Here is a 23600-nt window from a genome sequence, read left to right on the forward strand (position 1 = left end):
GACTGAAGCTCATCCCTGCACGACTCCAGCACTCAGAGCCCCGCATGGTAGCTGGTGGCCGGAAGAGGCCCGCACCTGCGTCTCTACCCTGCGGACAAAGGGTGCTAGATCTGGACTCTGCTGCAGCGGGCTGTTCCAGTCTGCTCACTCCGTGGGCGCTGCTCGGCGCCACTGGGAGGCGGGGCAGGGACACTCCGGGCAACACCTCCGTGTCGGCCAATGGGCAATGGCTTTGCCTCGGGACCCGCGCTAGTTGGCCGCGTCGGCCCCGCCCCGCCCTGGATATAAACGCGAATCTCCGAAAGGCTCCTGGAGATCTCAAACTGAGCAAAGTCTTCCTCTCTCAGGCCCCAGCATGCAAAAGAACGCAACCCCGAACGGCTTCCTGCCCAGCTTCCAGCACTTTGCCACGCAGGCCATCCACGTGGGACAGGAGCCCGAGCAGTGGAATTCACGCGCCGTGGTGCTGCCCATCTCGCTGGCCACCACTTTCAAGCAGGACTCGCCGGGCCAGTCCTCTGTGAGTGGCAGGGCGGGTCGAACGGGCTGGGTGGGCTGGGCGGACTGCGGGAACACTCCGGACTCGTGGGTGGTCTCTGCGATTTTAAATTAAAAATCAGAGTTGTAATTTGGTAAATCCTGTAGCAATAAAGCTGCCTGTAGCCAGTCCTCCTTTGAAAAATGAAGGCCTGAGGCTCGTGAGGAGGCTCAGCAGGTGTGCTGATTAGTTTTCTTTTTTGTTTGTTTGTTTTGTTTTGTTTTGAGGTTTTTTCGAGACAGGGTTACTCTGTGGCTTTGGAGCCTGTCCTGGAACTAGCTCTGTAGACCAGGCTGGTCTCTAACTCACAGAGTTCCGCCTGCCTCTGCCTCCCGAGTGCTGGGATTAAAGGCGTGCGCCACCATTGCCCAGCGACGAGCTGACTAGTTTTATATTAATTTGACACAAGCTATAGTCATCTGAGAGGAGGGGGACATCAACTGAGAAAGTACCTCCAGAAGATAAGGCTGTAAACAGGCAGACCAGTAGGGCATTTTCTTAATTAGTGATTGACAAGGGAGGGCTCAGCACATTGTGAGTAGGGGACCCCTCTCTACTCCCAAACTGGTGATCCTGAGTTCTATTAGAAAGCCCCGTGAGCAAGCCAGTAAGCAGCACGTCTCCATCAGCTCTTGCCTCCAGGTTCCTGCCCTAAGGGCTTTCCATGATGAACCCTTTCTTCCCCAAATTGCTTTTGGTCATGGTGTTTTATCAGAGCAGGTAAAGGTGCTTGTCACCAAACGTGACCACCTTAGTTCAATTCCGTAATCCATATGGTGGAAGGAGAGAACCAGCTCCGGTAGTTGTTCTCTGAGCTACACCCACACACTCGCACTCAAACGCACATACTAATGAAAGTCCTAGAGAGTTAAGATCAGTTCCAATAAGTGTTCAGTTACTAGCTCTTGAATACTTACACACCAAATGCATACCTAGAGTCTGTGTGTTATATGTAGTTTCATCCAGTGTTAACAAGAAGGAATCTAGCCCGAGCTAAGGTCTCAGTGTTTAAATTGAGATAACTGAGATATAGGATTACCAGCACTATGGTAACCTAGGTTACCAAGGCTCCTGAACAGTGAAGCTAAGCTTTAATTTATCTCTTCTGCACATGGCTGCATGGGGCTGCGTTATAGCTGTGCTAAGCAATAGTTCAAACCATTTCATCATCCAGGAGAAGGGTTCTCAACACGTGAGGCACAGAGAGCCTCTCACAGGGATTGCATATCAGGTACTTACACTGAAGTTCATAACATTAGCAAAATTGCAGTTATGAAATAGCAACAAAAATAATTTAACGGTTGAGGGGGGGTCACTCATCTAGGCTGTGATTATGAGTACAGGGGGGTTGATTCTTGCATCAGCTCTTCTGCTAGGTTACCTGGAGGAAGCGATTTAAGCCACCCTAACCTTGAGCTGACCCTGTAAATGGGGATAATGACAGAACACAGCACAGGAGCTGCTGCAGTTATAAACTTTGTGGTACACACTCATTACTCAGAAGTACTTTGGTGTTTGCAGTCCTCATGTCTTGCTATTTCCATTTGACTACCACAGCCAGGTCAGAGAGGGTAGGTGCTTTTATAGAAAAGGAAACTGACCCAGACTCAAACACAAGCCACCAGTAAAGCCTGTAAGATGCAAATCTCATCTTACAGACACAAGTCACCCAAGGTTCAGAGGACAACAGTTAGTAAAGCAATTGCTCCATGTTCCTAGGTCTTGACTGCTCTGGAAACTACCTCTGTGTGTTGTAAGTCAGGTAAAGTTCTTACAAACGGCCCTTGTTCTGTGAGTCAGAGTTCCAAGGGCATCACTGTAGCAGCAGGCAAGGATACTCCTAACTGGTGATTTGCATTCAAAACGCATGCACCACCCTCTCCAAACAAGTGGTGGGGTCTCTTCTGTAGGCCTGCTGGCTGCCTGTATGTAACAGTGTGTAAAAATTGAGTATTTGGGTATGGTATTGATGTTTAAATGGTTCGGAGAGCAAGCAGGGAAGGTTAAATCCAGTCTGTGCTCAGAATCTCCAAAAGATAATAGCATTGCAACCTTGAGAATTATCAGAAATCTTTAGTTCTGTTTAAAAAGCCACAGAATGCACAAGGTAATCTGCTGATGAAATAAGCTCTCCTACCCCATGGTAGACATCTGCCTGCTCATGAATATTTATGGAAACCTGGGGCTGTTCTAGGAGCCAAGAATTTTAGAGGAGGTTTGGTGAGTTTTTTATGAAGCAGAGACAGTGGTAGGTGCTGAAGACAGCTGGAGCCCTGTGAACTCTGTGTGCCCAGTTTATCTATACAGGAGAAAACGTTTAAAATTATTATTACTAATACTCGAAGTTTCTGGGTCCAAAACAAGGTTATAAGTAGTGATGTGCTGTATGAGCCAAGGGGAGAAAAGTGTAGGATGTTTTTGCTTGTTCGGGACAGCCTGACTCTAAGTAGCCCAGGCTGGCCTTGAACTCATAGATCTGACTTTGCCTTTGCTGGGATTGCAGGCATGTGTGATCACACTGGCTCATAGGATTGCCTCTTAAGTCACATTCCCCGGGTCTTACAACATTTGGCTTTGCTTTTCTTCAAGTAGGTCATCAGGCTAAATAAAGGGATTAGACGAATCTTAAGTATAAAGGAAGCCTGACACAAGGTTTTATGAAGCAACTCATGGAGGATGTTCACTGAGAATTGCTTCCTCCTTTTGTTTTGGGTCATTTTTATGGGGTTAAGATCTGAACCCTGAGCACCTGAATGACTCGTCTAACCCTCTTGCGTGCTAAATGAAGCTGCATCACTTACATCTTGGGAAGAGAAGCACAGGTTAGAGTCATGCAGTTCCCTTTTCCTAATATGCCCCTCCTTATAAGGGAAGGGTGAGGCTGACATAATTGCAATGTCATGCCAACGTTAAGGGCTGATATTGTGTGGTTAGCACACATCAAGGGATAGACAGGGAATTTATGCCTTACTCCATTTCATCCTCACAGTTTTGCAACTATACGTTGCCTGTTAGAATATCAAGGCATTTACCTACTAGTACTAAGCTAAGAAGTGACAGGCACATCCTTCTAACCCGTGCAGGTACGTCATTCTTGCTCGTTTTTATTTTATGTGTGTAGGTGTTTTGTCCGCTGGCATGTCTGTGTACCACACTGCCTGTGGAGGCCAGAAGAAGGCATCAGCTCCCTTGGAACTGGAGTTCCAGATCCAGTGAGCAGTGAGCAGATCTATAGTCACAACAATGCCACACTTACGTCTTATGTCAAAATACGCCATGGCTAGGTCATAGCAAGTCACTATGGTGGGATTGACCTGCGGTTGTGACCATGTTTTTATCAGGCTCTGATACTAACCAAGAGCTCTAAGATGATGAATAAATCCTCCTCCTCTTCTTATTTTCAGGGTTTCGTATATGGCCGATCTGGAAATCCCACAAGGAACTCCTTGGAAAAAGCAGTGGCTGCTCTGGACGGGGCTAAACACTGTAAGAGACTCGCTTCTACGGTGTAGGGAACAAAGAAGCACAGAAAATAGGAAACAGAGATAGTCTCATCCCAAACTCCTGTTTTCCTCAAACAGCGCATCCTTTGGCTTTGTTTTCCAGCTTTATATACACGTGTGTTCTCACCGGTGAGCAGTAAATAGCGAGAGAGCAGCAAGGCAGAGCTTATTACTCCCTTCACCTCAGGCCATCACTATGGCTCGGCCGCCAAATCGAAACCCTTGATAATACGCTCTCAGGGGAAAGGAAGTCACTCCCAGGACCTTTTCCTGGGAGTGAGTTCTGGTTAAGCCATCTTTGTATTTTCAGGATAAATGATGCTCAATGATCAGAATAGTGAAGAGAGAAAGTTTCAGTGTGTGTGTGTGTGTGTGTGTGTGTGTGTGAAAACAGAAATGGGTAGAGAACCTCTCATGAGCAGCAATGGCTCAGTCAGCCTGGGGAGCCATGGTGCATGCAGGTGGCACTAGTTTGTTGCTAAGATTTGGGGGTTTTTGTTTTGTTTTATTTTAGCCTATTTTAATTTGTTTTGTTACGGCAGGTTTGGCCTTTGCTTCGGGCCTAGCTGCCACCACGACGATTACCCATCTGTTAAAAGCCGGAGATGAAGTCATTTGCATTGATGAAGTATATGGAGGTAGGTGCCCTCTCGCGCCCAGTGTGTGCCAGCTGGTACAGATATAACAATGAGCCTTGAACTTCGTGGGCACTGTTGCCAGTTTTGGGGACTGTGTTCTTTTTAAGGTGTGGCAGGCACCTCCGTGGGTTTCAGATTCCATGTTCCAGAAGTGCCTATGAGAGCTTATTTGATAAGAGTTGTGTTTAAGAGTTGGAACAAGGGGACTGGGTGGTAGTGTACACCTTCAATCTCAGCACTTGGGAGGCAGAGGCAGGCAGATCTCTGTGAGTTCGAGGCCAGCCTGGTCTACAGAGTGAGTTCCAGGACAGGCTCCAAAGCTACACAGAGAAACCCTTCTTGAAAAACCAAAAATAAAAAAAGGGTTGAAACAAGGATACAGGACTTGATCAGCTTCAGACACACCACAGTCTTGGTTCTGAACACACAACATATATGCTCTGGACCAGGCATGTTGTAATGCCACATGCTACCAATGAGCATCACAGAACAATTCCCGAGAGCCAGTCCTCTCCTTTCACCATGTGGGTTGCTGTGCTCGGTGGCCAGAGTCTTTAACCTGTGCGTCTCTCTAGCGATGTCTTTAGACTTGAGTGCTATGAAGAAACTGCTAACAGTTGTTCGTGCCCATGATCCTAGCACTCAGGAGGCTAAGGCAGAATTGCCATGAGTTGGCCAGGTTGGGCTGTATAGCAAGCAGTTTCATGTCAGCTGGGCTACAGGGAGACTCTGTCTTTTTTCATACATTTAAAAAAAAATTATAATTACATCATTTTCCTTTTCCTCCCTTCATGTACACATACAACCCTTCGCCTGTACTCTCTCAAATTCATGGTCTCTTTTTTTTTTTTGTTTTTGTTTTTGTTTTTTCAAGACAGGGTTTCTCTGTAGCTTTGGAGCCTGTCCTGGAACTAGCTCTTGTAGACCAGGCTGACCTCGAACTCACAAAGATCTGCCTGCCTCTGCCTCCCAAGTGCTGGGATTAAAGGCAAGCGCCACCACCACTCGGCTTTTTTGCTTATTGTTACATATACATGCATGTATATATGTATGTGTATATTACTAAATACGTAAATACAAATTGCTCAGTCCAGATAATGTTAAGTATATGTTTATGGTTCCAGGTACTGGCTAACCAACTGGGGGCTCTTCTCTGGGGGAGACCATTTCTCCCATCCTCAGAATTCTCCAGTTGTCCGTAGTTCTTTGTCTAAGACTGGGGGCTCTTTGGTTTTCCCCTTCCCGTGTTAACGTGTCCATTGGTTTCACTGTTCAGGCATTGGTTAGGGAGCCACGTTGATGAGACTCCATGAGTTTATGCTCTCAACATTTCTAGGAATCTCACAGCAAGCTTCCTGCTCCCCTGAGTCTTACTATCCCCACCCTTCTGTGGTGATCCCTGAGCCACGAGGGCAGGAATTGTGTTGTGGATGTATCAGTTGGGACCGCTGGCACCAAGTCCCTGTCTTGAACATAAACATACATGCTTGTTCATGCAGAGATCTCTGCAGAAGATGCTCTGTCAGGAAGCCGCTCCTTGTTGGAAGAGTAGAGAAAGGGAAGGTTGGGAAATGGTTCTGTTTCTTGCCACTTGTGGGTATCAAGTATGTTTTATTTGACTCTGGGGTGTGTCCAAGAACCATGCTACTTAATTATACTGAGCTTGCTTTCAGCTGCATTTTTTTAGAGGGTTCTTTTCGTTTTGGGAGTGGACAGGTCTGCAGAGAGAGGACACTTCCTGACGTCATGTTCTCTTTAATATCCAACTGTGTTCTACCTCAGGCACCAACAGGTACTTCAGGAGGGTGGCACCTGAATTTGGACTGAAGGTTTCTTTTGTGGATTGTACCCAAATCAAATTGCTAGAGTCAGCAATTACACCACAAACCAAGGTAACCAGCTGACTTTTGATTCTGTCTGTTTTCCCAATGATGTTTTAGTTATATCCTTTCTGTTCACTAGAGGATGTAATTTAAATCCAAATGACATTTTATTGAAGCTGTTGGAAACACTGAGACTGATGTGGGTTAGAGTCTCTGTGGGTTGAAAGCATAATTATCTTGAGTGCACACACAAATTTTGAGGTGGAATTCCAACTGGTTCTTGAGGTAGGTGGGAAGAAAAGAGTATTAGACAGAAAATGGTAAATACATTAAAAACCTCATTACAGGGCTGTAAAAGGAAGGAGAGATTTCCCTTTAAACCTTGGAGTGGGCCGGGTTGGAAAGATGGTTCAGTGGTCAAGAGCTCTTGGAGGGGAGGGACTTGAATTTGGTTCCCAGCACCTACACTGGGTTGGTCCATAACTGCCTGTAACTTCAGCTCCAGGATATCTGATGCCTTTGTTCTCCCTTGGCACCTGTGTTTTCATGGATAGAAGCAGATAGAGACACACAGGGATAGATGACCACCAGGAGACAGATTGGGGGGGGGGGCGCCAGGGGAGCCTCTTTGAAGTCAGTCCCCACAGCAATCCCAAGAACAAAGGAAATACCAGACTTTTATAAGTGTGGTGGGGTTTTCAGGAAGTTTCACACCAGCTGATTTAGTTCAACATTGTATACACAACAGAGAGCTTGAATGATCCAGACACCTTAAACTAGGGACTGCAGTTAGTCACGGCACAGCCTGCTTCTTAACACCGTCCCAGAGAGAGTTGTTGAGAGGTGTGGACTTTTGTTTTGTTTTGTTTTTTGAGACAGGGTTTCTCTGTAGCTTTGGAGCCTGTCCTGGAACTAGCTCTTGTAGACCAGGCTGGCCTCGAACTCACAGAGATCCGCCTGCCTCTGCCTCCCAAGTGCTGGGATTAAAGGCGTGCGCCACCACCACCCAGCAAGAGAGGTATGGGCTTTTTAAAGGGGCCCCTGTCCTTTAGGGGGCAGATCAGTGTTCTAACTATAAGTTTAAATTTTTTTATGTGCATTATATTAGAAGCTAGCGTGGATTTAATCTCTCAGCTCCACCCATTATTTTTTGTAAAAAATTAAAATTCAAAAGTACATAGTTCTCAAACATACCAAGCTACCAAAGCATAGCATCGTTCAAAGAGCATAGACCTCCCCAGTCCAGGAACGTTGATCTCAGCTCTGAGAAGCTTGTGTGCCTTGGAAGGTATTTGTGCCTGAATAGCAGATGTGGTATTTGGGGACCTCATTTAAATTCTGCCGGAGCGAAAGGCCAGTGTCTTTTATGAGTGAACCTTTCTAACTCTGTTAAGGATTAAAATGTTAAACTTGTACCCCAGCTCTTGTGGCAGTGAATGCTAAAAGGTAGAAGTCCTTCACACAAAGGATTCTTTCTAGATCAGCACTGGGGCAGCTTTTACTAAGTAAAGTTTGCTTTCAAGGAAGTTGTGCCTTTATATTGCTTGAGAGAAAGGGATTTATTCAAATAGCTGGTCTGAGACTTCCTAATGGAAGAAAGCAGAACATGAGTATGATAAATTTTGTCAATACAGTTTTATTTGCTTGCCCTTTAGTGTCTTGAATTAAAATATTTTCCCCTGAAATAAGGCTCTGCTTTTGAAGTAATATATATTATATTTATTTATTTTATGTGTATGGGCATTTTGTCTCCATGAACACATGTGTACCATGTATATATCTGCTACCTGTGGAGGGCAATGGATCCTTTCGAACTAGAATTGCAGATGGTTGGGAATCACCGTGTAGGTGCTGGGAGTCAAACTCGGGTCTTCTCATGGATAAATGCTCTTTACTGATCTATCTCTCCAGACCCTGTTGTCAGATTTTAAAGTCCATATAAAACCTGTTTTGTCTTAGTTACTTTTTCATTTTTTTTAATTTTTAAGTTATCTTGATTAGAATTTACTATTCTTACCCAGAAGTCATTTTTACAGTTCTTTAAGTAAATCAAGATGTTCAAACTACTTGTTAGTAGTGAACTTCCAGATAGACATCTTATCTATCCAGATATGTAAAAAAAAGTCATTAGTTCTTATAAAAGAAAGCTATAAGTAATGCATTTCAATGCAGATACACCTTATTAACAGAGTTTTCACTTGGTATTTGTAGGACCTGTTGAGGGTGCACATCATGACTGGATTGGGATAGATCAGAGCTCTGTCAGTGAACCTAACTTTCTGCATGGCTGCCGTTTCTTTCCTCAGCCTAATGCACTTCCTCAAGTTTTGAGTTTCTAGTGCATTTGTTGTTATTCAACTCTGAAAGTGTTCCTGGCATCCTGGTCATAATCCTCATTAATGAAAATCCTAGGATGTTTAGAGTAGAGTTGCTTGTAATCCAGACTCTTGGGTAGCTGATGGTAACCTTGGACTTGTGATCCACCTTCCTCTGTTACTTGAATGTTTTAATGTGGGTATCACCCCTAAGCCCCCAAAGTGCTGGTTTCTCAAATACTAGGGATTGATTCTAGGCTTCATGAACACTAGGAAAGATCTTTACTGAGCTACTTCCCCAGAGTGAGGATATATTTTTATACAATTTGTTGTCAGAAGTTTCTGTCCCACCTGGTCTCACAGCTGTTCAGTCCCAAAGAAACACACAGAGGTCTACATTAGTTATAAACTGGTTGACCTAATAGCTCAGGTTTTCTTATTAACTAACGCTTACATCTTACATTAGCTCATAATTCTTCTTCTTCTTTTTTTTTTTTTGTTTTTTCTAGACAGGGTTTCTCTGTGGTTTTGGAGCCTGTCCTGGAACTAGCTCTTGTAGACCAGACTGGTCTCGAACACACAGAGATCCGCCTGCCTCTGCCTCCCAAGTGCTGGGATTAAAGGCGTGTGCCACCACTGCCCGGCCTTAGCTCATAATTCTTGTCTGTGTTAACCACGTGACTTGATACCTTTTATCAATGAGGCCTTCTCATCTTGCTTCTTCTGTGTCTGGGAGACAACTACAGACTGAGCCTTTCCTCATCCTAGAATTCTCCTGTTCCTGTTGCCCCACCTATACTTCCTGCCTGGCTACTGGCCAATCATCGTTTCATTGAAACAATACAAGTGACAAATTTTTACAGGGTACAAGACCATTGTCCCACAGCAACAATCTATATTATTTGCTTTGAGAACAGAAGCTCCAGACACCGTGTCTTTGTTTTGTAAGGTAAACATTACCAACCATTTTGGGCAGAAGAGGACTTGCGGAAGACAGAAGGGAATTTACGAACAATGGCCCATCAGAAATTTAGCTAGGATTCAAACCTGACTATTCCACCTTCATTATCTCTTTCCAGCATGGGAAGTAGTAACCTTCTACGTTGTGGTATATGAGATGTATACATGTGTGGTATATTTTTACATACTGTTGTTTGCTGAATTACTGTAGCTTGTTTGGATTGAAACACCCACAAACCCAACCTTGAAGATGACTGACATCGAAGCCTGTGCACGCATCGTCCACAAGCATGAAGACATCATTTTGGTTGTAGATAACACTTTCATGTCTGCATATTTCCAGGTAAATGAAAGGAAGGCTTTTTGCTCTGATCAAAAATCTACATAGTTATCTGTATTTAGAAAAGAAAGGACTACTTTATAATAAAATCATTATCACAATCAAAATAGTTACATATCAAAATATAACTATTATTGATTAGAAAAAGAATCATATTTGGACCTGTTTTTGCATTAGTTAATATAATTTTAAAACTGTGTTGCTATGTCTTTGGAGCTTTGTTGGGAACAGTGAACCCCAAACATAGGCGTTAACACATTTACCAGGCCATATTGATAAGAATAGACCCTATGACAGGAACATGGTGGATGGATTCTCAGAGTCTATGTATCTTGGAAGTAACGGGATCCTTTGTAGCAATGAAGAGAGGTTACCTGGCTTCCTTGCCTCTTTGACCATATAAAGGAAGGTGTAGGGAGAATTGGCTTGAGCCTGCTTCCTGTTTCAATGCAAGCTGCACCTTCAGAGTCTGAGCCTAGTCTATTTTTGTTTGATTTTGTTTTCTTTGGGATGCTTCTTTGGTAGAAGGATATGGACGGGCAGACTCAAGGTCTTAGAAAAACTGAAAATGTGTGGATTCTCACACAGCATGGTTATGATGGATTCCACTGGGATCTGAGGCAACAGATTCAAGTGGATATAATGGCACCTTTCAGATGGTTTCTCATTTGAAGTAAAAATGTCTGTTTTTTTTTTCTTTCAGCGACCTTTGGCTCTGGGTGCTGATATTTGTATGTGTTCTGCCACAAAATACATGAATGGTAAGATAAGTATAGCTTGCATCTTAAATATTCTTCCCCACAGATAAATGATGGTGGCCAGGGTTAGGCATGTTGGATCCCTCTGCTATTATGTAGGATTTATTTGTGACTTGTGTTACAAAGTAAAATAAAAAGATGTTGATGTAGCTGAGGCTAGTCTGGAACTCACTCCTTGCCAAGGCTAGCCGTGAATTTCTGATCTCCCTATGTCCCAGGCACGAGGGGGGGGGGATATTACCACACTCAGAATCTCATTTCTCATAAACAAAACTGCATTCATGGCTCATAGGGTTTACTGTGAGGGGTTACACTTTCATTTTGCTGGCAGCCTGGAGACTCTGACTCTTGATATGGCTTTTACTTTACTGCTTTAGGTATGGTCACTGCAATAAAACTGGGTAAAGTTCAAAAAAGAGAAGACTTTCCCCTTAGGATTTTTTTCAAGAGAAAAATCACGGTTTGGCAATTATGAATTGAAGAATAGACACCAATTGTTGTTGACGGTGATGTTTTTGTTTTGTTGTAGGTCACAGTGATGTTGTCATGGGCTTAGTGTCTGTTAATTCTGACGAGCTCAATAATCGGCTTCGTTTCCTGCAGAATTGTAAGTGGTCAGAAGCCTGGGTTGCTTTGTGTGTGGTGTGTGTGTGTGTGTGTGTGTGTGTGTGTGTGTGCGTGTGTGCAGTCTAGAAGAGGGCACTCTCCACCTTAGTCCTTGAGACAGGGTTACCACTCACACCCATAGCTAAGTACCAGTGATCCTCTGCCTCTGTCCAGCACAGCACTGGGGTTACATAGCCATGCCCAGCTTTCTACGTGGGTGCTGGGATCCTAAGTGAGGCCCTCATTCTTGTACAGCAAACATTGTTGTGCATGGACCCATCTCTCCAGCCCCTTAAGACTGGATTCTCGCTGGGCGGTGGTGGCGCACACCTTTAATCCCAGCACTCGGGAGGCAGTGGCAGGTGGATCTCTGTGAGTTCGAGGCCAGCCTGGTCTACAAGAGCTAGTTCCAGGACAGGAACCAAAAGCTACAGAGAAACTCTGTCTCAAACTGCCCCCTCCTCAAAAAAAGACTGGATTCTTGTTATGCCACCAGAGATTACGCTTGATATTTGTATTTAGGGAAAGATAAGGAAAAAAGGTTATAAAAACACAGTTATACCCAGTGTTAGATAAGCAGATAGGCAGGAAGATCTCTGAGTTCCAGGACAGCCTGGTCTACACACGGAGGTTCAAGCCAGTTAGAGCTACAGAGTGAGAGACCCTGTCTCAGACAAATAATAGAGTTATAGCATAACACGATTTTATGACTTCATGACATCGTTTAAGGAAGGAATTTTGTTTTTTGCTTAACAAAATTGTTAAAACTGGAGTGAGTTTTTAAGACTCAGTGGGGTGTTTTAAGCCTGAAGTGTTGGCTTCCATGTCCATAAGTACCTGGACTGGTGGTTGGATTTGAGTAGCACTGGAACCCTAAACATACACCTCTCTATACATTAAATTCCTTTCCTGGTAGCTTGCTCAGTTTGTCTTAACTACAGGTGATCACTATACTCTGACAGCTAAGAGACAGACATGATTAAAAATTAAAATACCCGGGCTGGAGAGATGGCTCAGAGGTTAAGAGCATTGCCTGCTCTTCCAAAGGTCCTGAGTTCAATTCCCATCAACCACATGTTGGCTCACAACCTTCTGTAATGGGGTCTGGTGCCCTCTTCTGACCAGCAGGCATACACACAGACAGAATATTGTATACATAATAAATAAATAAATATAAAAAAAATAAAAAAAAATAAAAAAAATTAAAATACCCTTCTAGAAATTGCTCTTAAAGTAAGCAAAGGGGCTGAGGAGGTGGAGTTGATTGAGTGCTTGATAAATAAGAAGGAATGAGATGGCTGGAGCTGCTCGTGCAGAGAACCTCAGTTCAGTTCCCAGCACCCACATGTTAGGGTTCACAACCACTTGTAGCAATTACTCCCAGGATCTGACTCACTCTGCAGGCACTATACTCATGCACTCCCTCCCCCTCACACACATACACATATACACATAATTTAGAATTAAAATAAAATCTTTAAAAACAGAAATAAGGTGTGTGTTAGTTGACTGTGCGGCAACAATCATGACCACACTGCAGATTTTCTCTGTGGTGCATCTCAAAGACGTGATGGCCCATGCTGACGTGCAGGGTCATGGAATTGTACAGGACAGTCTGCTCACAGCGGCCCGCACTGTGTTGTATGTCTATCTCCTCACAGCTAAGGTCTCATCTTGGTTTCCTAGTTATAAGACAGACATGTCTCTTCTTCAGCGCACATTTCTCTAAGTGCATTTTTGTTTTCATTCCATGCTTCCCATTCAACATAGCGATTTCTCCCTAAAACACAAACATTGAGCTTACAGCTAGATGTTTCTGAGTCACTATGTTGAAAAAGAAGAACCAGAGGATTCCTTGAGTCCCCTGGTACCTACCTTCAAGCTAACCCAACATTTGTTCTCTTCCAGCAATTGGGGCGATTCCTTCCCCCTTTGATTGCTACCTCTGCTGCCGAGGCCTGAAGACTCTGCAGGTCCGAATGGAGAAACACTTCAAGAATGGGATGGCAGTGGCTACTTTCCTGGAGTCGAATCCCCGGGTAGAGAAGGTTATTTATCCTGGTATGTCAACCTGAGTTCTAAGCAGTTCTGTCTAGGTTGAGACTTTATGTGGGTCATTCTTTGTGAGTCTCTGTTTTCATGTAATTTTACGTTGTTCATTGGTTATTGTCCTTGTGTGTCAGGCTCTGGAATCAGCATGGTGGAGAGTGGACAGACAAGATAAGCTGGGGCAGTGGAGGTCGGGTGCTGAGAACAGTCTCACACGCTAGATGCCTCTGTGGTTTTAGCTCTGAGGCTGTGTATACTTCAGTCACAGGATAATTCTTGATTGGTTGAAGGATGAGACCCTGCTGTTGCTTTTTCAACATGATAATCGGACATAACTTCTTCCCACTGATCCCCCTCAGCCTCTTTTCAGTTCACCCCCCTTTTCAGGAAGACGAGCAGAATCATCCTCACCCCTTGTTTATGCTACCAGTTACCAGCTAAGCGGTCATGGACTCCTGCAACCTTGTTCTTAGAGCCTGTGCTATGGGATCATGAGTGTAGGGTGTTAAGATTTGTCTTCAAGGAAATTGGATAAGCTGAAGTTGAAATGTATGAGCTCAGATCTCCACCTGTGTGCTTGCTGGAATGCACTTTAGATCCAGGGAGAGGGAAAGGCTCTGATCTATGCCCCAGGGAGCGGTGGCACTTGCTAAACGCTCACAGTTGAGTATTTCCAGAGACGTCCAACAACTCTTAGACCTGTTTTCTCTAGGAATATGAGTCCAATATTAATAAAATAAATGGATTTGCCCTCATGGAGACAGTCTTGTTCCTAAAATACATTAATCAAGGAGTCCCAGAAGGATTCAGTTAACAAGGGAGTCCAGACATGCAGAGGTCCTGAATGAAAGAGCTCATACTGATGGAGTCGAGAAGGGAGATGTGGCCAGGGTACGGGAAGACCCTGCTGTCAGGCTTACCTGAAGCTAACTTTGAGGACAATGGACTTGTTGTCCCCTTGAACTATGTGTGGCTCTGGAATGAGACCGCTTCTGTGCTTTGTGTTTCCAGGGCTACCTTCCCACCCTCAGCATGAGCTGGCCAAGCGCCAGTGCACAGGCTGCCCGGGGATGGTCAGCTTCTACATCAAGGGTGCTCTGCGGCACTCCGAGACTTTCCTCAAGAGTCTAAAGGTGAGCTCAGCATTCATCCCCCGAAATTTCCTTGTGGCTCATACTCATGCCCAGCTCTGGGCTTGCAGGCCACTCCCATAAGACAGAACAAAGCTCTCTGGGCACAACTCTATCTATAAGATTTGAAGGACAGTATTAACTTCAGACATGTAGTAAAATAAAGCCAGGCAGTTCTAGCTACCTGGCACACTGAGGCAGGAGGATCATGTGATCCTTTAAGTCTGAGACGAGGCTAGGCAACATAATAAGAATCTGTCTCAAAAAAAAAAAAAAAGGAATAAGTTTCCTGGCACTGTAATACAATCTTAGTTCTTATTGCTGCTATAATACCCAGGACTGGATATATTAGCCTGTTTTTCATTACTATGATGAAATGCTCGAGACAGGCTACTTTATAAGTAAAGGTTTACTTCATTGGCTGTTCGAGGTCAAAAGCATAAGGTCAGACAGAGTTAGTTGGCCCTTCCTTGTGCCCTCTACCGAGGGCCTCGTGTCAGATGGCATCCTGTGTAGAAGAGCAATCACCAGTTAGGAAGGTCAGCTGGGGGCAGGCTTGCTTTGATGGTAATTGACAGTATCTTGGTTAGTTCTCCCCTCCTTGGCCTCAAGTCTCCCTCCAAGCCTCACTTCTTAAAAGCATGTCACACTGAGGACCTCGACTCCAACCCATGAATTTCGGTGGGACCCACCTCACCCAAGCCAGGCTGGTCACTCAGCATACAGTTCTGGAGGCTGAAGGGATCCAGCCACCTGCTGGTATCCATGTAACAAAGATAGAAAGGGCGTGTGGAAGCAAGAAGACAAGGAGCAGGTCCAGGAGTTCTGGGTGCCGCTCGTCCAGTGAGCGTGAATCAAAGTGGCACCACTGACCGTTACCCTCCAAGAGATGCTTCTCTGCAGGACATCATCACCAATTGCACAGGGAACCCAGGACAGACCACATGCAAACTAAAGCAACCTTTGGACTAAGAAGTTTCCCTTCTCTGTGGCAGTTAAAGGGGGTGTTAAGAGGTGCCCCATAACTGGGTGTGGTGGCACCGCCTTTAATCCTAGCTTTCAGGAGGCAAAGGCAGGCAGGTAGTACAAGTTCAAGGCCAGCCTGGTCTACAAAGGGAGTTCCAGAACTGTTGTATAAAGAGGCCCTGTCTTGAAAAAAGAAAGTGCTACATATGGATTAGTGCAGATAATGGTAGACATTCAGAGGTATTTGTTTAAAAGGAAACATCAGAGGTCGGTCTAAAGGTAAACATTTTAGGGTTCAGAGGTCATGTAAATAATATTTAAGTATGCTGTTTATGTATTTGTTGTTTTTGTTTTTAAGACAGGGCCTTACTCATTCTATAGTCTAGAACCCTAGATTTGGCTCTACAGACCAGGCTGGCCTTGAACTTGTGCTACCCTTCTGTCTCTGCCTCCTGGGTGGTACCATAGCCTTCATCTGTCTTAAGCAGAATATTTAATACTTGCAGATTGTGTAATTATCATCCAAACCAGGGTGATGTAGGAAACTGACTTTGGTCTGTTTATTGCTGATTGATTGAAGGATTGACTGACCGACTGATTGATTTTGCCGTTCTGGGGATGAGACTCAGGGTCTTGTGCTTGCCAGGTGAACTCCCTACCACTGGGCTACACCCGCAGACTTTTGTAAAGTCCACTGAGACAAGGTTGCTATATTGCTCGGGTTAGCCCCGGACTCACAGAGATCCTCCTGCCTCTGTCTTCTGAATACCACGATGACAGTCCCAGGCAACTCCATCAACTTTTCATGTTTTAAAGGTGTAAGGCAGTATATCTAATTGTTTTAGACTTTACTCTGACTTTTTCTTAGTATCTTGCCTGATTCTTGGTTTATTCTTAGTTACTATCACTCTTCGTCCCTCCTGAGCCAGAGAAGTTTCATCAAAAACGTTTATTTTCAGAATTTAGCAGTATGTTTTCGGACCATCTAAATTCCTGTTTTCTTTGCTAGCTGTTTATTCTGGCTGAGAGCCTGGGAGGATACGAGAGTCTGGCCGAGCTTCCGTAAGTATGCTCTTGTTTTTCTTGGTAATTATTGCATGTCATTTATTTACTCTTTATTTTTAATAGTTGATTATTTTATCTTGTTTTCTTTGTGTTGTGTCCCATGTTGAGCTGCCACATCTGTACCTCTCTCATCTGTTGATGTAAAAACCACAGTTCTCATCTTAAATGAAGTAAGAACATGGACCCAGGAACACAGAGTTAACCCAAATTCCGTGTTCCAGTGTGGAAGCAGTTTCATGGGTTTTTTTTATATTTTTACAGAACAAAGAAAGTCATAAGTCAAGGCAAGTTTAAAATACATTGGTGGGTGCCTCAGAGAGTCGGGCGCAACACGAGGGTGAGAGCAGGTTTATAGTCCCAAGATGGTTGATTACATTCTTAGCTCTTGGATTGGTGGAAGCTAGTGTTTTGCTAATAGCGTCTAAGATGGTTTTATTTATTATCGTAAGACATTAGTTCGGATACCAAGCAGGACAAGGAATGGCTCTTCCAGAAGGCTAACGCTAGTCCAAGATAAAGCAATTAGCCTCTGAAGCTAAAACAAATTCCAGTCTCCCCACAGAGTGGAACTGGAGTTTACTCCATCAGTCTCTGCAGACATGGACTCCTTTGCAGTTTGTTGGTTTCCTTTCTACTCTTTGGCTCTTTGGGGACCCACTACCCTGCTCCCAAAAATACACAGAAACTCATTCTTACTTATGAATGCCTGCCTTAGCTTGGCTTGATTCTAGCTAGCTTTTCTTAAATTATCCCATCTACCTTTGCCTCTGGGCTATGACCTTTCTCTAGTCTATGTATCTTTCTTCCCGTCTTACTCTATTGCTGGTTGGGTAGCTGGGCCCTGATGTCCTCTTCTCCTTCTCTCTATCCTTTCTCCTATTTATTTTCTCTGCCTGCCAGCCCTGCCTATCCTTTCTCCAGCCTTCTTATTGGCTGTTCAACTCTTCATTAGACTAATCGTTTTTTTTTTGTTTTTTGTTTTTTTTATACAGATGAAATAACACAGCTTCACAGAGTTAGACAAATGCAACATAAAAGATGCAGGATTTCTTTACAACATTAAACAAATATTCCACAGCATAAATGAATGTAACACCTTAGATTAATATTCCACAACACCCTTCCAGGTTTTTTTTTTATAAAGATTTTATTTATTATGTACTGTTCTGCCTGCATGTACACCTGCAGGCCAGAATAGGGCACCAGATCTCATAGATGGTTGTGAGCCACCATGTGGTCGCTGGGACTTGAACTCATGACCTCTGGAAGAGCAGTCAGTGATCTTAACCTCTGAGCCATCTCTCCAGCCCACCCTTCCAGTTTTTTGTTTACAGACGGACACAACTTGGTTTCATGGTTCTCACTCACACACCTCAGCTTCCTGAGAGTGTGGACCACAGGCCCGTGCCATCCGCCAATGTCAGGTGCCAAACCAGTGGTGCCCAGGCAAAGGAGCGAGCTATGCCCTTCCCTGTGTTGACTCCACAGCAGTAACTATGTGCTGTGCTGCTGTTGTCCCTACCCGGCCTTGGAAGGGAGACTTTATTCCAGAAAAGCTATCTAGATCCCCTGGGGAACAGAAAATATGTCCCATGCCCTTGATTTTCAGGGAAAGCCTGACTGTTCAGGTAAACCTGCATACTCTCTTAGTGTGTTGCATCTTTGATGGTATGCTATCTGAATAGATATTCAAGCTCTGCCTGATACTCCACACTTTTGTAAACCAACTACAAGCCAGAGGATTTTAGGGAAGCATCCAGCAAGTTAGTTACTTTACAGAGAGGGAGACCCACCCAGCGAGCTTGGCTGATATACTCTGGAATACATGCCAACTTTATTCTTGAGGCTTTGCACCAGGAATAGTGTGGGTTGTGACTGGGAAAGTGAGACAGAAGTTCAGGTGCTTGCCACACAACTGTGAGGACTTGAATTTGGCTTTCCAGTACTCTTGTAAAAAGGTAGGCATGATGGGGCATGCCTGTAGTACCGGTGCTGGGGAGGAGAGAGGAGGATGCAAAGGCATCACCAATTATATACACATACATAAAACATTTAAAAAAAAAACCTTCCTTTGAGCAACAAAAGAAGATCCTGTTTGTGTACCGGACAACTCAAGTGCTTTTTTCTGTGGGTGTGAGGGCTGTTGGTTCAATCACAGAGCACAGGGGAAGAAGCGTACTGGCAGCAGAACACACATTGGATCTGAGTGTCAGTTTCTCCTGTGTGGGCCTCACAGACCCTCGCTTGAGCTCCCAAAACCGTCTTGCCTGGGTAGATTGATGTGCTTTTCCTCAGGGCTTCCCTCATCCTATAACAGGGAGAACGCGTTCTCTCTTCCAGGTTCTCCCTATAGCGCATCATGTGATGGAAGCCTGGTTTTACACCTGCTGAGGATGATCAGCTTCTGGTTTGGAAAATCCTTCAGGCCGTTCTTTCATGTGTCCTGCACTGGAATTTCTGTTGCCTGCTGCTGAGTGGTAGAGGCCTGGCTTTGTGTTTCATGGATCTGCCTCAGAAGTGTATTTCTTGGAAAGAGCAGTGTAGGAGCAATTTGGTCTTCAGCTCAAGACTCATTGGGGCAGGTGGTTGAGTCCACCGGCACGTGGTCTCTCCTCTATCTGGATACTAAACTGCTAACTTTAACCCATTCTTATGATTTATCAGTAATGGCATAAGCAGTCCTGGTTTTAATTTAAAATCATGAGAAGAAGAGATAAGCTTGATAATTGCTTATTTTCTGTTTGCCTTTGAAAAATCATAAAGGTTCAAAAATAGCAGCCTAAAGAGACCTGACGATAAATGCCAATATTTAAGCTAGAACTATGCCTCCACAATCCAATGATGAAATCTGTGCACATTTACTTCCAGAGCAATCATGACCCATGCGTCTGTGCCTGAGAAGGACAGAGCTACCCTGGGGATCAGCGACACATTGATTCGACTCTCCGTGGGCCTGGAGGATGAAAAGGACCTTATTGAAGACCTGGATCAAGCTTTGAAGGCAGCGGTAAGTTGTGTGTGTGCATGCATGTGTGTGCATGCATGTGTGTGCATGCATGTGTGTGCATACCTGTCTGCATAGGCCCTCTTTTTTTCTTTTTTTGAAAATAGATTTTTCACACAATATATTCTGGTAGGCTTCCCCTCCCTCTACACTTTCCCATTCCTCCCCACCTTTCCTCCTATTCAGATCCACACCCTTTCTGTCTCTTGTTAGAAAACAAATGGGCATTTAAGGATTAGTAATAAAAAAATAAATAAATAGAAAGAAACAAATTGGAATGTGACAAAACAACCAACTGAATAAAGAGGGCCAAGGGAGAGGCATAGGAAATGCATGTAGACACAGACACACACTGTTTGCATGTGCAGGAGTCCCATAAGACCTTCAAACTGGAAGCCATAATATAAACACAAAGGACCTATAAAAATGGAGTGGTTTGTTTCCCCAATGAGACGCACTTGGAGAAGATTACTTTTTACTAGGAAGTGGTTATGAACTGGAGTTAGTTTCCGGGTTAAGGATAGGGGCGTGTGTCCACTCTTCTCAGCTCTAGGACCCCCTTTGGTGCACACCCATGCAGGCACCACAGTCTCTATGAGTTCATGTGTGTGCCCGCCCTGCTGTGTCTAAAAAGCCCTTGCTTCCTGGCTGTCCTCCATTCCCTACAGCTTATACTCTTTCTGCCTGCTTTTCCAGTTTCCCTGGGCTCTGAGGGGAGACTTGAGCATCCATTCAGATCTCTTACCCTGCATATCGTCTGCCTGTGGATCTCTGTGTATGTTTTTATCTGCCTTAGGAGGTGGCTTCTCTGATGGCTGAGCAAGACGCTGGCCTCTGAGTAAGCAGAATGTCGCTAGGAGTCTTTTACAGCTAAGCTCCTTTATCAGAATAGTAGTAGTTGTTTATCCCCTAGGACCCTACCCTTGCTAGTCTCAGGTTCTTCGCCACCCAAGCAACTCTGGGCATAAGTTCCATCTCACGGAGGGGGCCTTACACAAATCGGGTAGCAGTTGGTGACTCCCACAAACTTCGTACCACTGTTGCACCAGCGCATCTTGTGAGCAGGTCACTCTCACAAATCAGAAGATTTGTAGCTGGGCTGGTGTTTCCTTCTCCTTTGGTAGCGTGCAGAGAACCTGCCAGTACTAGGAATGCTGGTCTGTAGGGGTGAGGGCTCTAGGACTTCTCCACGTTCAGTAAGTTGTCTAAGTGTTGTCTTCAGTAACGGGACCTCATTGTCAGTTTGCAGAGAGCTACCAATAGCCCTGATGATTTGGGGGTTCTCATGCCTTGTCCCGCAAAGAAGTCACATGGCTCCCGGCACTCATGGAACCCATTTGGCCCTAAAATATTCAATTAGAAGCAACCCATTCCCGACGCTAGAAGCTCCGTTTGATAATGAGACTTGTCCAGCTGGGGCTCTGTCTACCCTGTTATTAGGCGATTTATTTAGATGGCTCTCATATATGTGTGTATTATAGGAAGCTTCAGTACAGCCCCTCAGATGGCTCTAGTTTTCCTGTCCCTCCTCAAATTCTCTTCCTTGCTTCCCTCTGCCTGTTTCGTCCTCCCAGTGCAGCCCCTCCCCTCACCCATTCATAACTATTCTGTTTGCCCCTCCTAGGAGAGACCCTAGGTGATCTGTCCCTTCCTCTAGTCCCTTACACTCTATCTAATATCTGCTTGTACAGTTTGTAGCCTGCTTGTCTGTGACTTCACAGTGAACATGCACTCTTAAGTGAATACATACCATAGCTGAGTCTAAGTTACCATACTCAGATGATTTTTTTTCCAGTTTTGTAGATTTACCTGGGAATTTAATGATTTCATTTTTTTTAAATGTCTGAGTAATACTCTATTGTGTAAATGTACCATTTTCTTCATACCCCTTCTTCTGTTGTGGGATAGCTGGGTTGTTTCCAGTTTCTGGCTATTGTGAATAGAGCAGCAATGAACATGGTTGAACAAATGACCTTTGGGTATATGCACAAGAGTGGTGTAACTGGATCTTGATGAAGATTGATTCTCATCTTTGAGGAACAACTGCACCGATTTCCATGGTGACTGTACAAATCTACACTCCCACTAGCAGTGGATGAGTGTTTCCCCTATTACACATTCTTGTCAGCATGAGCTGTCATTTGTTTTTATTGATATTGGCCATACCGACTGGTGTAGGATGTGATCTCAAAGTAGTTTTGATTTACATTTCCGTGATGATTAAGGATGCTGAACATTTCTTCTCTTTTTTCTTTTGGTTATTCAAGACACGGTTTCTCTGTGTAACTCTGGCTGTCCTGGAACTCGCTCTGTAGATCAGGTTGGCCTCAGACTCAGAGGGCCACCTGCCTCTGCCTCCCAAGTGCTGGGATTAAAGGTGTGCACCACCACCCAGCTGAACATTTCTTTTAAATGCTTCTTTGCCAGATGTGTCTAATCTTGAGGGTAGGTGTCATCGTATTTATAGAGTGGCCTCACCAGAGATCTGTATTCAGGCGTGTGTGCCTGATCCTTGCCTGGACAACATCTGTGAACTTGTCATGTCCCATTGGTACCTCAGTCTAGAGTTGACTTACCATCTGGTCTTTACCCCTCTAAGGAAAAAAAAGCCCCTAAGTCACCCAGTATCTCCTAGCACAATATCAGCCTCATTGAGCACATTTGATGATTCAGGCTTCTGAACTTTATTTGGTATCATCTCCATCACCTCGGGTTCTCACAGTATTGGGCATCTGACTCCAACTCCTTCCTCCACCTACACAAACCCAGTCTAGAGCCACCCCAGTTTCAATCTGATTGGCCTGTCACCTCTAAAGGTGTCACTTGCAGACAGTTGACATGGGTGAATGTGCAGGAACCTCAGAACGAGCTCTCGGGAAGGAATGTGGAGGTCACTGACACCCTTTTCCTGTGTGTTATTGATACAGCACCCGTGAAGTTTGAGCTGAAGCTGGCATTCCAGCGCTGCCGTCAGGAGCTGCATCCAAGGGGTCAGATTTTCCAAATAACTGGACAGATCATAAAGGAGCATTTGCAGAATTTCCCAGAAAACATTTTAAGGCACCTAATGACTTTTACGACCTTCCCCGGATCTTCCCTGTTAAAAATTGTCTTCTGTTTATCTTCTCCTGACAGGTTGGTTCTGTTAGTATCATTTTGGTAATTTTGCTACATTTGTATCCCAGGAGCAAGAATTGTGGCTGTTTGGGGAATTATGTTGTTGGGTTTTTTCTTTTTTTGTAGCCTAAGATATATTTTAATCATGTTTACAATGTCATAATTCAGTATTGATGTTTTCTGAAGTTAAATTATTAAATGAATGATCTTAAATCGTGATTTTTTTCCATCCTGTTGAAAAAATTATTGAAAGTGATGTTTTTTATTTAATTACTACAAGCCAAAACTCAAATATTTGAAATGCCTACTGTGAAATTCTAGTAATTAAAGATTGTACTTGATATTTGTTGTTTTTCTTAAATAACCCTAATTATCAAATGTACCCCTCCCTGATACTGCTTTGCTATTTCTGGATTCTTTTTCATTTCCAGTGATTATTGCTCTAGAGGCCTCAAACTCTATTATTTTTTATAAATGTAACTGAGTAATATTTATTCTTAAAGTTTAATATTTGCATATTAAGTATAAATCATATGTATGGTGCTTTTTATACTTTTCTTATTTTTATCTGAAATAGTAAGTTTATTGAGGTAAAGGAAGTTGTACTTAAAACCAGAATATTTTGGGTATTTCTCCCTCCACAGGAGTTCTTTTTAATTTTTCCTTAATAAATCTACATGCACCCTGCTATAAGACAAAGCAAACCACAGATTTTCATAGTTAGGCACATTACATCATGAGCAGGCTGTGAGTCCAGCAAGCAGAATTTTTAAACGGTTTTGGCGAAA

At 44.0% G+C, this 23600-nt stretch overlaps 1 protein-coding gene across 1 annotated transcript; it reads left to right on the forward strand.

Moving 5' to 3' along the window:
* The first annotated feature begins 294 nt into the window (after positions 1-294).
* Positions 295-23153, forward strand: Cth (cystathionine gamma-lyase). The gene is made up of 12 exons (XM_041650356.1): positions 295-520; positions 3943-4024; positions 4584-4679; positions 6462-6571; positions 9989-10120; positions 10821-10878; positions 11405-11482; positions 13390-13542; positions 14542-14663; positions 16636-16688; positions 19560-19698; positions 22623-23153. The coding sequence occupies exons 1-12, from the start codon at positions 356-358 to the stop codon at positions 22629-22631; spliced, it is 1197 nt and encodes a 398-aa protein (XP_041506290.1). The 5' UTR covers positions 295-355; the 3' UTR covers positions 22632-23153.
* The last annotated feature ends 447 nt before the right edge of the window (positions 23154-23600 follow it).

The sequence above is a fragment of the Microtus oregoni genome, unplaced genomic scaffold, assembly GCF_018167655.1.
Source record: "Microtus oregoni isolate MIOR12 unplaced genomic scaffold, Mior012 000000F_ref0000247, whole genome shotgun sequence".
Classification (NCBI taxonomy): Eukaryota; Metazoa; Chordata; class Mammalia; order Rodentia; family Cricetidae; genus Microtus; species Microtus oregoni.